The sequence below is a fragment of the Choloepus didactylus genome, chromosome 1, assembly GCF_015220235.1.
Source record: "Choloepus didactylus isolate mChoDid1 chromosome 1, mChoDid1.pri, whole genome shotgun sequence".
Classification (NCBI taxonomy): Eukaryota; Metazoa; Chordata; class Mammalia; order Pilosa; family Megalonychidae; genus Choloepus; species Choloepus didactylus.
Window position 1 is genome coordinate 92,876,295 of NC_051307.1, and position 13,015 is coordinate 92,889,309.

Consider the following 13,015-nt stretch of genomic DNA (forward strand, 5'->3'; position numbering starts at 1 on the left):
AAATTTCTACAGATCTAATTCTGAAAAAGAAGCAGTTTATAGTGACAAATACCAGTACCAGTTAATTAATTCCCCCAAATATCCACAAACATATGCCTCAAAAAAACAGTGGTATGGGAAAAAACAATTTTCAATTTAATGTTTACAATGTGTTTCACTTCTTTAATTAAAAATACAAACATATTGTACATGTTTCATTAAAAATGAAGCAACTGACTGATGTCATCAACATGGTGACATATACAGCTACTCAAAACTTCTCTCCGGAAATTCAATGAAAAAAAGGATAATTCTGAATTGTTTGAAACTCTGGAGGATATAGACTGGAGAAAGACCCTGCAAATGCCGAACTCAAGAAAGAGAAGAAATATCACATAGGAATCTTCTGTCCCAGACCAGCCAGTAGTCTTCCCCTCCCCTTCATTTGATCTCCATGAGGGAAAGGCACAGAAACAGCAAACGGGACCCCTCACACCAGGGAAACAGATTTTAAAATCTCACAGCAGTGAAAAATACCCCCACTGTTTGAAGACCCAATGGACAGAGGAGGACATTTCAAGGTCAGATCAGTGAGGGACAAAGAGACTGAGAAAATGCAGACAGAGATGTGTTTCCAGCCATGGGTCTGAAAGCCCTTCCCCCACCCTTCAGGGAAGCAATAGGGGGCAGCTGTTTCCTTGCCTTAGGGACAGCTAGAGTGCTGGGTCTGCTGGGGAAGCACTTTGCCATGGGTGGACCCCCACATCGAGCAGGACTTGGGGCGGCAGAGTAAGGGCATAGGAGTCCCACAGTTTCAGCCCAGCTGTGCTCTGAAGCAGATCAGCTTCCGAGGACAATTAAGTTACCAAACAGCGCCGTCTGCTGGACAGTCCAGAAAGTGCAAGGACCCTTTCTTAGGAACACAGGAGCTGGTCTACATGCCCTGTATGGAAACCTGGCCCTGTTTTGGCTGAGAAATAGGGGAGACCCAACTGTTAAAGCAGGGCCCTGAAACAAACCCAGGTCTCACTAGCCAGTGGAAAATAGAGCACCACTGGAAGTCAGCAGATTTGTATTATGGCACACAGCAAACTTTCTAGGGTTCCCAGAGCCTACCTCCCACCTCCGTGGCAGGCCATGGTGGTGCCTGATTTTGGGGAGAAGACGGAGGGGCAGAGCCAATCTGAAAACTGGCCAGGGAGAGAAAAAAGAAAAGATAGAGATCATAGACAACCAACAAGAAAACCTTAGGCGAAATCTTAAGGCAAAGGAGAGAAAACAATATTAGGCAAAAGAGAGAAAACAACCAATCAAGAAAATCAGATGCCTAGAAACCAGCAAAAAACATGAGCCACATCAGGAAACGGGAAGATATGGGCCAGTCAAAGGAAGAAACTAACATTTCAACTGAGATTCAGGATTTGAAACAACTAATTCTAGATGTTCAAACAAATCTTTTAAATCAAATCAACAAGCTGAGAGAGAATGTGACAAAAGAGATGACGGATATAAAAAAGACACTGGGTGATCACAAGAAAGAATTTGTAAGCTTGCAAAAACAATGGCAGAACTTATGGGAATGAAAGGCACAATGAAAGAGAAGAAAAACACAATGGAGACATACAACAGCAGATCTCAAGAGACAGAAGAAAGGATCAGTGAGATGGAGAACAGGATATCTGAAATCCTGCACACAAAGGAACAGATAGGGAAAAGAATGGAAAAACATGAACAGGGTCTCAGGGAACGGAATGTCAACACGAAGTGCATAAATATACATTGTTATAGGTGTCCCAGAAGGAGAAGAGAAGGAAAAGTGGAAAAAGGAATAATAGAGGAAATAATGAAAATTTCCCAACTCTTATGAAAGACCTATAACTACAGGTCCAAGAAGCACAGTGTACCCCAAACAGAACTGATCCAAATAGACCTACTCCAAGACACTTACTAATCAGATTTTCAAATGCCAAAGACAAAGAGAGAATTCTGAAAGCAGCAAGAGGAAAGCAATTCATCACATACAAGGGAATCTCAGTAAGACTAAAGGTGGATCTCTCAGCAGAAACCATGGAGGTGAGGCAGCCCTGGTATGACACATTCAAGATACTGAAAGACAAAAACTGCCAACCAAGAATCCTATATTCGGCAAAACTGTCCTTCAAAAATGAGGGAGGGTTTAAAATATTTACAGATAAATGGACACTGAAAGAGTTTGTGAAAACTACAGGCAATATTAAAGGGAGTGCTACAGACAGATAGGAAAAGACAGGAGAGAGAGGTTTGGAGAAGAGTGTAGAAATGAAGATACCAGAACATAGAAAGAGGGCAGAGATCAGGCATTTGATGTTGAAGAAGTATAGAATCTTCTAGAGGACTGATTGTGTAGATCTAGAAATGGATAGCAAAATAGTGTGTGACAGTAACACAATATTTTAAGTACAATGAAAAAAGAAGACAGTGAATACTGTTTTTAAGAGGAAGATTAGGGGTCTGTATGACACCAGAAGGAAAGACAGAAGATAAAGACTGGGGCTGTATAACTTAGTGAAACCTAGAATGGTCAGTGAGTATGATTAAATGTAAAAATAAAAGGATGTTTTTGCATGAGGGAGCAGCAAGAAGGAATGATGTTATGAGGTATGCAACAAAGTGAATCGACCATGAGGACAGTAGGTTGACTGAAATAAACCAGAAACGAAAAGACAAGCATTATCATGCCTCACTTATATGGACTAATAACAATGTATAAACTCTGAGAATTGAATCTAGGAACATGGGTTATAAGGGGAAGGCTTATGTAAATGTTCCTAGATTGTAAGCTCTTACAGCAGCCACATTTATCCATGAGTTGTAACAGTTATTTCTAAATTTTGAGATTCTGAGCTGTTTGTGTGTTACACGGTCGTTTCCTGGAGCTTCGAGTGTCTGTGTAGCACCTGGGACTCAGAACCAGAGTTCGGCAGCTGTGACTGTCTGCACTGCCTCATGAATCAACTATTAAAGAGGCTGAAAAGGAGATCAGACTTCAATTGGAGATATGAATGAAATTGACTTGGTTGAGATTGGTGTAGATCAGACTAAAGGGTAGAGGATGATACTAACTGTGTTTTAAAACTTTGGTTTCTGTGTGGGACCAAAGGAAGAGATGGCTATATGGTACAAAATCTATATTTTCTGTGGCACACTATGCAATTTAACTTGTATGGTCAGTTTACTCATAAGCCATAATTACATGGAAGCTTGACTAGGGAGTGAGACCTTGTTGTTTGTAAAGGTTAGCTTTGAGTATTCTCTTTTACTTTTATTTTTATTCTTACCTTCATTTTTATTTTTTGGAGTAATGAAAATGTTCAAATATTGATTGTAGTGTTGAAGCACAACTATATGATGAAACTGTGAACAACTGTACACTTTGGATGACTGTATGGTATGTGAATATATTTCAATAAAATCACATTAAAAAAAGAGATGAATCAAAAAAAATTAAGCAACCATTTAAAAATAAAACTATATTATTTAAACTACACAACTGAAATTTTTTACTAAGAATATTTAAAATAATTAATAGTATTTAATTAATAAAATATTTATTCAGAATCTAATGTCTAGCATTGTGCTATTAATAAAAACTTAAAATATATTGTTGATATTAAGTGAAAACTGTAGGACACAAACATATATATATATCATATATATATTCTAATAGCAATGTGGCAAAACAAACAAAAACTAAGAAGAAAAAAGAAAAAAAAACTGCTGGGATGTATACTAATATATTAACACTGATGGTTTCTGGTTAGTAGAATACCCTCTCCCTTAACTCCCACCCCTAAACTAATTGGTCATTAACTTCTCTGTGGCTTTTCTAGACATTTTTCCATGAGAAATTTTCACCTATTCATCCCATGGCACTTTGTATCTATTGTTAGTAGCACTTTACATATTGTATTACAGTTAAGAATTTACATGTTCCTTCCCCAACTGGACTACGAGTTCCTAAAAAGAACATATATAGTTTAATGGCTTCTGTAATAGTGCCCATGCCCTCAGCTACACCTACCACTGCCATTTAAAATAGTTTGTCAGTCTGAAATACTGAATTTAGGCACCCATGAGGATCTGACTACGGGAAACTTTTTCCTGAATAAGAACTCAGTATCTTTCTAAAATATCTTTCTTTCACAAGGGGAGTTAGTTGGGTGACAGAATAATGGGTTGCTGTGAAATATTAACATACTACTATTAATACAATGTGAGTTTATTCATCTCATTTAACAGAAAAACTAGTTTTTGTACTTCCATTCAACATTCTTTTCCCTAGTATAATTAATTTCGACAAATAGATGAGCTCAAATACTAGACAGACACATTATTTTCAAACTGAATGTGATTGATGGACTTTTTAAAAATATATCAATAAGGAAATAATGAAAAGTGAACTGAGTCAAAACTCAAAAGATGATCCCAAAGTTTCTAGTTTGATTGATTGGATGGATAATGGTGCCATCAATTTTAACAAAAATACAAGAGAAGTGGATTTTGAGTTCAGATTTTGACATGCGTAATTTGAGGTCTCTAAAGGGTTATTCAATGACATTAGACATTAGACCTAAAACTACTTGAGATTAAAAAGGAATGGGGATGTTTTGTATGACTGCGTGGTATGTGAATATATCTCAATAAAATAATGATAAAAAAAAAAAAAAGGAATGGGGAAACACTACAAGAAAGGATTTGTGTAACTTTAGTATAATAATTAATTGACGGTTTTCTAATTCTTAATATTTTAAATTAAGATTTTCTAGAGTTAGAATCACAACAAAGGTAATCATTTCCGTTTGGCCCTCAATGTCCTATTTTTAATCTACACCTTACCTGGAGGCAATGAGCCCTTCTGATGTGATGCATGCTGCAACTGGAGAATATGAAAGCAGTCATTTAGGCAGTTCATAGTTGCCATGGAAGTTGCTTTGAGCATTAAGAGGTCCTGGTCTAAGGAACTAAGATGGCCAGAAGCAGGAAGGCATTCAATTCGTCTGATTAAGTCTCTCTGTTGTCCTTCAGCATGAGACATCATCTAAGGAAAATAACAGTTTTGTAGATTCCTTTCATGATTTCTGTACAGCACATACGCATATAGTCACCATTTAAATAACCATATTCAGCTTCTGGGCCAGAAATTGATTTCAAATTTGTTTGGCTATTCTCAATTAATGAGCATTTAATGGTGCTTGCCAACTGAGCAGAAGATGGCAACCTTTGGCAGCTACACTTTTTCTTTGGAAGCAACAAAGTTAAAAGACTTGCCAGTTTTAATTAACAATAAAAATTTATACAGTCATCAAAAAGAACATTCCAGAACATCTTTAATAGCAGCATCGAATACTTCTTTGCAAAGAAAAATTAATTCCTGGCCTGGATTCTCAACCACTTTCTCCTCAGCACCTCCAGTGAGACTCAATTTGAACCAACATTGAGCACATGATGGTTTACCTGCTTCCTCTTTCCTCACCTAACTTTCAGGCCCCATTAGGCTCTTTAGAGCAAGTATTGACATAAGCTTTTCAGGTTAAAAGAGTTTAATACACTGTTCTATTTTTAAAATTTTATTGTGGATATATGTATAACATACATCACCAACTTTCCCATTGTTCCCATTTTTAAGTACACAATATGTGGCATAAATTACTTTTACAATATTGTGTTACCATCACCACCATCCATTAACTAAACTTTTCAGCACCGAAAGAAAAGAAACTTGACTCATTCTCCCCTCCCCGGCAGCCCCTGGTAACCTCTAATCTACTTTCTCTGCTAATGAATTTGCTTAGTCTAGACACTTCATGTAAATGGAATCATATAATATCTGTCCTTTCGTGGTCTGGCTTATTTCATTTGACATATGATTTCAAGGTTCATCCATGTTGGAACTCACTGAACTATAACTCAGATGCTCATAACTGTAACTAAGCAGCCTCCAAATAATCTTGTGACCCTGTACTTATCCTCTCCCCTTGTTTTGTAATTTAGAAGTTGTATGATCCTGCTAACAGCCCTCTTAATGTTTATTAAGAAGCCTGAGTCAACCCATCCTAATTCCCAGTCTGTCTCACTAGATAAAGCCAGTTCTAACCACAACTGGCCCTCCTGACATGCACAGTAGTCTACACTCTCAACCTTTAATAACCTATACCTCATTATAATACTAGAAATCACGGCCATCATCATGTTAAGGTCACCATTTTCTTACATGCATCCTATGACCAATATGTCAACTAGCTGCACACACTCAACAATTAGGCTATCTCTATGTCATCTTGAGCCAATGTACTCATTACCATAAGTCCATCTTTGCCAAAATGCTATAACTTTCAGAGCCTTTTCATTTTCAGTTCAGAGAGACAAATCTGAGGCTCACAAGTCTCCTGTTCTCCTTACATTGTGCTTTGTGATAAAGCTCTTTCTCTCTTTGAAGCCCCAGTGTTACAGGATTGACCACTGTGCACATCAATAAGCATACCCACATTTTGTCCAGCAACAATTACACTTTTAGATACATACTCAACAGATGTACATACGTAAGTTTACCAACCCAAATGTCCCTCAACAATAGAATGGATTTAAAATATTATGGTAGATTACACTGAGTATTATGCAGCAATAAAAAGAAAGGAACTTCTATACTAAACATCACTGGTAAACCTCAAAAATATAATGTTGGAATTCCAGGAAGATGGCAGAATAGGAGAGGCAAACTTCTTCCCGTGGAATAACCAGAGAAAAGATAGAAAATGACCAGAACAGCAGTTCCAGGGTACAAGCAGTCAGAGAATGACCTTTACAATATATAGGGGGCACCTGGATTAAAAAACCAGAGAAATTACAACTGACAGGATGGGGTGAATTTATTCAATCATGACCTCCACTGGGGTTGGCAGCTTTGTGCAGACTTCCTCAATATGATAAACAGCTTATATGAAAAACTCACAGCCAGCATCATACTCAATGATGAGACTGAAAGCCTTCCCCCTAAGATCAAGAATGAGAGAAGGATGCCCACTGTCACCACTATTATTCAACATGTGCTAGAATTTCTAGCCAGAGCAACCCAGCAAGGAAAAGAATAAAAAGCATTCAAATCAGATAGGAAGAAGTAAAACTGTCATTATTTGCAGATGATATGATCCTGTATTTGGAAAATCCTGAGAACTCGACAACAAAGCTACTTGAGCTAATAAACAAATTCAGAAAGTAGGGGGATACAAGATTAATGTGCAAAAATAAAAAATCAGTAAATTGCTTTACCCTAGTAATGACCTAACTGAAGAAGCAATCAAGAAAAAAATTCCATCCACAATAGCAACTAAAAGAATCAAGTATCTAGGAATAAACTTAACCAAGGATATAAAAGACCTCTACACAGAAAACTATAAAACATTGCTAAAAGAAATCAAAGAAGACCTAAACAGGTGGAAAGATATTTCGTGTTCATGGAAAGGAAAGTTAAACATCATTAAGATGTCATTTCTACCCTAATTAATCTACAGATTCAAAGCAATTCCAATCAAAATTCCAACAACCTACTTTGCAGACTTGGAAAAGCTAGTTATCAAATTTATTTGGAAGGGAAAGGGGCCTCGAATTGCCAAAAGCATCCTGAAAAAAATGAAGTGGGAGGACTCGCTTTTTGATTTGAAAGCTTATTATAAAGCCACAGTGGTCAAACAGCATGGTATTGGCATAAAGATACACATATTGATCAATGGAATGGAACTGAGAGTTCAGAAATAGACCCTCAGACCTATATGCAATTCATTTTTGTCAAGGCCCCCAAATCCACTGAGTTGAGACAGAATAGTCTCCTCAACAAATGGGACTGGTAGAACTGGATATCCATATCCAAAAGAATGAGAGAAGATCCCTATATAAAAATTAACTTAAAGAGGATCAAAGACCTCAGTATAAAGAGACAGTACCATAAAACTCCTAGAAGATAATATAGGGAAACGTCTCCAAGACCCAGTTATAAGAGGTAGCTTCCTAGACCTTATACCCAAAGTACAAGCAACAAAAGAAAATGTAGAAAATGGGAACTCCTTAAAATCAAAAGCTTCTGTGCCTCAAAGGACTTTGTCAAAAAGGTGAAGAGGCAGTCAACTCAATGGGAGAAAATATATCCAGTATATATAAAGAAAACCTACAACCCAACAACAAAAGGACAAATAATCCAATTATAAAATGGGCAAAAGATACGACAACATTTTTGGAAGAGGAACTACAAATGGCTAAAAAGCACATGAAAAAATATTCAGCTTCATTAACTATTAGGGAAATACAAATCAAAACCGGAATGAGATATCATCTCACACCTATAAGAATGGCTTCCATTAAACAAAAAGGAAATTACAAATGCTAGAGAGGATGTGGAGAAATTGGAACACTTATCCACTGCTGGTGGGAATGTATAATGGTACAGCCTCTGTCAAAGACAGTTTGGTGATTCCTCAGAAAACTAAGTATCTAGCTGCCCTACAACTTGGCAATTCCCCTACTGGGTATATACCCAGAAGATCTGAAAACAGTGATACGAACAGACATTTGCACACTGATGTTCCCAACAAAATTATTCCCAATTTGCCAAAAGATGGAAACAATCCAAGTGTCCTTCAACAGATAAGTGGATAAACAAAATGTGGTATATACATACAGCAGAATACTAAGAAGCAATAAGAAAGAATGAGGTCCTGAAATATGGAACAACATGAATGAATCTTGAGGACATAATGGTGAGTGAAATAAGTTAGACATAGAAGGAGAAATATTATATGGTATCACTAATATGAACCCCCTAGATAATGTAAAATCAGAGTCTTAAAATGTAGAATATAGGGGACCTAGAAATAGACAAAAGCTAGAGATGGGGGAGTGATAACCTAATATGCACAGATTGTTAACAAGGGTTGAACTTAAAGGTATGGGAATGGACAGTGATGATAATAGTTCATTAATGGGATTATAAGTATCAGTGACGTATTGAAGGCGACCATGATTGAAAGGGGTTGTTTAAAGTCATATATCTCACAGATTAGCACTATAAATACAAACAAGTTCCTACATGATCTATCTCAAAGGTATGACACTTGTACAAAGAGTGAACAACAGAATGGTGTATGTGAAAAACTACCTATTGTATACCATGGACTATAATTAATAGGAATACCTTACTAGTACCATATCAATACTAGGCATAAATAACTGGGGGAGGATAAGAGTTTCAGGGAATTTTAGGTTATAATTGTCTAAAATTGAGAGTGATGATGATTGTACAACTAAATAAGGATAATGTGAGACAATGATTGTTTATTTTGGACAGAATATATGCTATGTGAAATTAGGGACCCCCTAACTCAATAAGTCAAGCCCTCGATCTTGAGGCTTGCTCTTATGAAACCTCTATAAAGGGGAGTCTAAGTTTACCTGTAATTATGCCTAAGAGTCAAGCCTCTTTTGTTGCTTATATGTGGCCTCTCTCTCTCTCAGCCCAACTCTACAAATAAATTCAGTATCGTACCCCCCTACATGGGACATGACTCCCAGGGGTGGGAGTCTCCCTGGTGGGTGGGAGTCCCCTGGTGACATGGGACATGATTCCCAGGAATGATCCTGGCCCTGGCGTTGTGGGATTCACATAACAAGATAAGGTTTCAGTGGCCAGGAGATTTCAAATAAAGTCGAGAGGCTATCCTGAAAGTTACTCATATGCAAGCTTCAGCTAGATGCTGCAAATTGCCACAGTATGCCAAGCCCCAACCAACAGTAGTCCTGAAAACCCTAAAGAATACCAGTCTCTGAGACTCTATAAAAATTTCACTCACTAAGTTTATTTCTCAGAAACTTAAAATCTCCAGATTGTACCTATGCCAGATAAATCCTGAAACCCAGAGGCACCAGTCTCTTCAAGAACATCAAACCGCTGCATCCCTCTTTCCCATAACATCTACACACCTTTTCAATATGAACAAGTTAGAGTAGTCAATGCCTAGATATTCCTGAAGACTGAGACAGTGATCAAATGAGGAGGAGTAGCAACAGACAAGATAGGTTTTAACAAAGGATTATGATTACTGAATCATTGTATAATTTTTTTTTTAGTCTCTAGTGTATTAGAAGAGCTAGAAGGAAATACCTAAAATTGTGGAACTGTAACCAACATAATTCTTTGAAATGTGCTTTGTAACTATTTGTTAAACTGTACTTTGAAAGTGATAACTTTTCTGTATATAAGTTATATTTCACAATTTAAAATGTTTAAATTATATGTACGCGTGCGCGCGCGCGCACACACACACACACACACACACACATAAAATGTTGACTGAAAAGAAGCCAGACACAAAGGAGTACATATTTTATGATTCCAGTTTTAGAACTTTCAAAGATAGGCAAAACAGGTCAGGATAGAGGGAGAGGGTGTAGTGACAAGGGTGGGGTTGGGGAGGGAATGAGAGGGTCTTTTAGGGTGCTGGTAATATTTAATTTCTTCATCAAGTTACATGGAAATTATATTAAAATGTACACTCCAAGTTTGTATACTTTTCTATATTATGTTATGAGTCAATAAAAGTTTAATAAAGGAAAAAAAAAACAAACCTAGGATATCCACAACATAAATCATCAGTAGTCACAATATAATAACCTTGAAAGAGGGGGGAAAAAAGGCCCAGAAAAGCCATCTGCTAATGATGATGTTGGAAATGAAGCAATGTTCTTGGTTAGGAAAAAAAAACTTTAAAACATAAGCAAAGCACAAAGTTAAAATGTGTTAATGGTGCTCTTCAAAACAAGTAAGTTGATCATATAGTTATAAAGGAATGCAAAAGTAATTTGTGAAACTTTTTTTCAAGAGTATATTTTTATTTTACAGTATAAGTAATTTTGGAAATACAACAGAACATGCATTATAATAAACGTTAACACTGCCTTCTTATATGTGAGGGGGAAAGCAGAGGCAGAAGGGGAAGGGGAATATCACAGGAATTTTTATTACAGAGAAATAGTACACCCATCAGAAAGGTGGCATGGTGAGTCACTACCAGGAGGTAAGTTGTTACGAAATTTTATTCCTGAAACTCTGAGAATCCTTGGGTGGGACCTGCGGGATAGGAGGTGGCTGTGGAGACTGGCAGACAGAATTCTGGGGCACCATGATCCGCTGTCATCTTTTTGGCTGTCTGTTTTTAAATGCTATAGCTTCTTTCAGCTTCTCTAAGAGTTTCCATATGACTCTTATATTGCCTCCAGAGCTGCCTTCCACTCCAAACTCACTGTCACATTCTCATCTGCATACTAGGGCCTCTCTCGGGTTATGTGCTGTTGGTGTCCCCAAAGCCGAGGAAACACAACATGGCACCGGCAGTTAAAGGCTGGAAGCCATGAAACTTTTCTAAGTGATTTTTCTTGTTACTACAAAACCAGTGCCTCACAAAAAAGAAAACTTCAGGAAAGCTGAAAACTTAGTTAATGTGTGTTTTCTGCCTACATATGGGGAATATGGTGATAATAGTACATCATTAAGATGGCATTTATTCTTGTCTGTAAACCAAATTATATTTTTTTCAGTTGTATTTTAGTTGTCTGTCTTCTATACGAGAAGACAATTTTAGCTGCTCCCAGGGCAAAGTGTAGAACCAGCATGAAGTATGTAATCAATAATGGAGTGAATCAATAATAGTACTAGTAATACATAGTAAGATTAAAATAGATCATTTTAATCAGCTAAAGCTTTTAAAATAAATTCACACTCAAATAAAATATGACAGTAGTCTCAACAGTCAATAGCTTTTCCCAGTCATCACTAAATCTAATGCAGGACTTTAATTGAAATATTCCTTTCAAATTACCCTGAATTATATCTTTGCATCACAACCTCCTAAAGCTGGATAACTCTAGAACAGCAGTTCTTAAAATATGTTCTGCAGACCCCTGTGGCACTGAGAGATCTTTTCAGAGGGTCTGTGAAGTCAAAACTATTTTCATTACAATTCTAAGAAGGTATTTGCCTTTTCCACTTTGGTGACATTTGCACTGATGGTGCAAGAGCAATGGTGGGTTAAAACTACTAGCACCTTAGTGAGAATCAAGGCAGTGGCATCAACCATACTAGTAAGTAGATACTGTATTCTTCATTGCCATGCACTCATAGTAAAAAGAAAAAAGCCACGTTTACTTAAGAATGTCCTCGAAAAAGCAGTAACAATGATCAGTTTTACTAAATCTTGCATATACATATTTTTAATAGTTTATGTGAAAAGTAGAATGTAAAAATAAAGCATTTTTCCTATATACCAAACTATGGTGGTTGCCTTGAGGAAAAGCACTTGTGCAACTGAGTTGCAAGCTGAACTCATTATTCTTTTCACAGATCACTATTTTGACTTGAAAGAATGACTGACAGAAACTATGCATCCTCAGACTTGGGGGTATTTGGCAAACATTTTCTTGAAAATGAAAAAAGTAAGCCCATAACATCAAGAAAAATAAATAACAATATTTGCTGCCAATTGTAAAATTCCAAATCAGAGTTTTGGAAAATCTATATCTGATACTGTAAGCTTGAGAGCTTCCCAATATGGAAACCCTTTTCTCATGAAATTGGTATTGATGTTAACAAATGTGATTTTTTGATAATTTAATGATAAAAAGGGACAACATCTGGCAGGCCTGTACAACTCAGTGAACTAAAATTTCCCAAATGAACAATGCATGGTGGTACAAAATCATGCAAAGGTTAAATCCATTCAAATTGCCAAGACAAACCAATGGATTTTCATTTAACACAATAAGAAAAATTCATTGATATGTATTCAGATTCTGCTTTGCATCTAACATTTAAGAACCTACTATTTGTGAAGTTTTGGTACAGTACCAAAGAAGAATATCCCTAATTATCTGAAATGATCATTAAAATATTTCTCCTTTTCTAAAGCAAGTCGAGCCAAAGGGTAAAGGACAATACTGACTGTGTTTTAAAACTTCA

The 13,015-nt window shown here is 36.7% G+C and overlaps 1 protein-coding gene across 2 annotated transcripts in view; it reads right to left on the reverse strand.

The window, feature by feature from the left end:
- Positions 1-13,015, reverse strand: part of OSBPL11 (oxysterol binding protein like 11) — a 137,350-nt gene that overhangs the window by 73,016 nt on the left and 51,319 nt on the right. For both annotated transcript variants that reach the window (XM_037837371.1, XM_037837364.1), the window contains exon 6: positions 4,855-5,056. In XM_037837371.1, the coding sequence (XP_037693299.1) occupies positions 4,855-5,056 (202 nt within the window). The remainder of the gene's footprint in view (positions 1-4,854; positions 5,057-13,015) is intronic.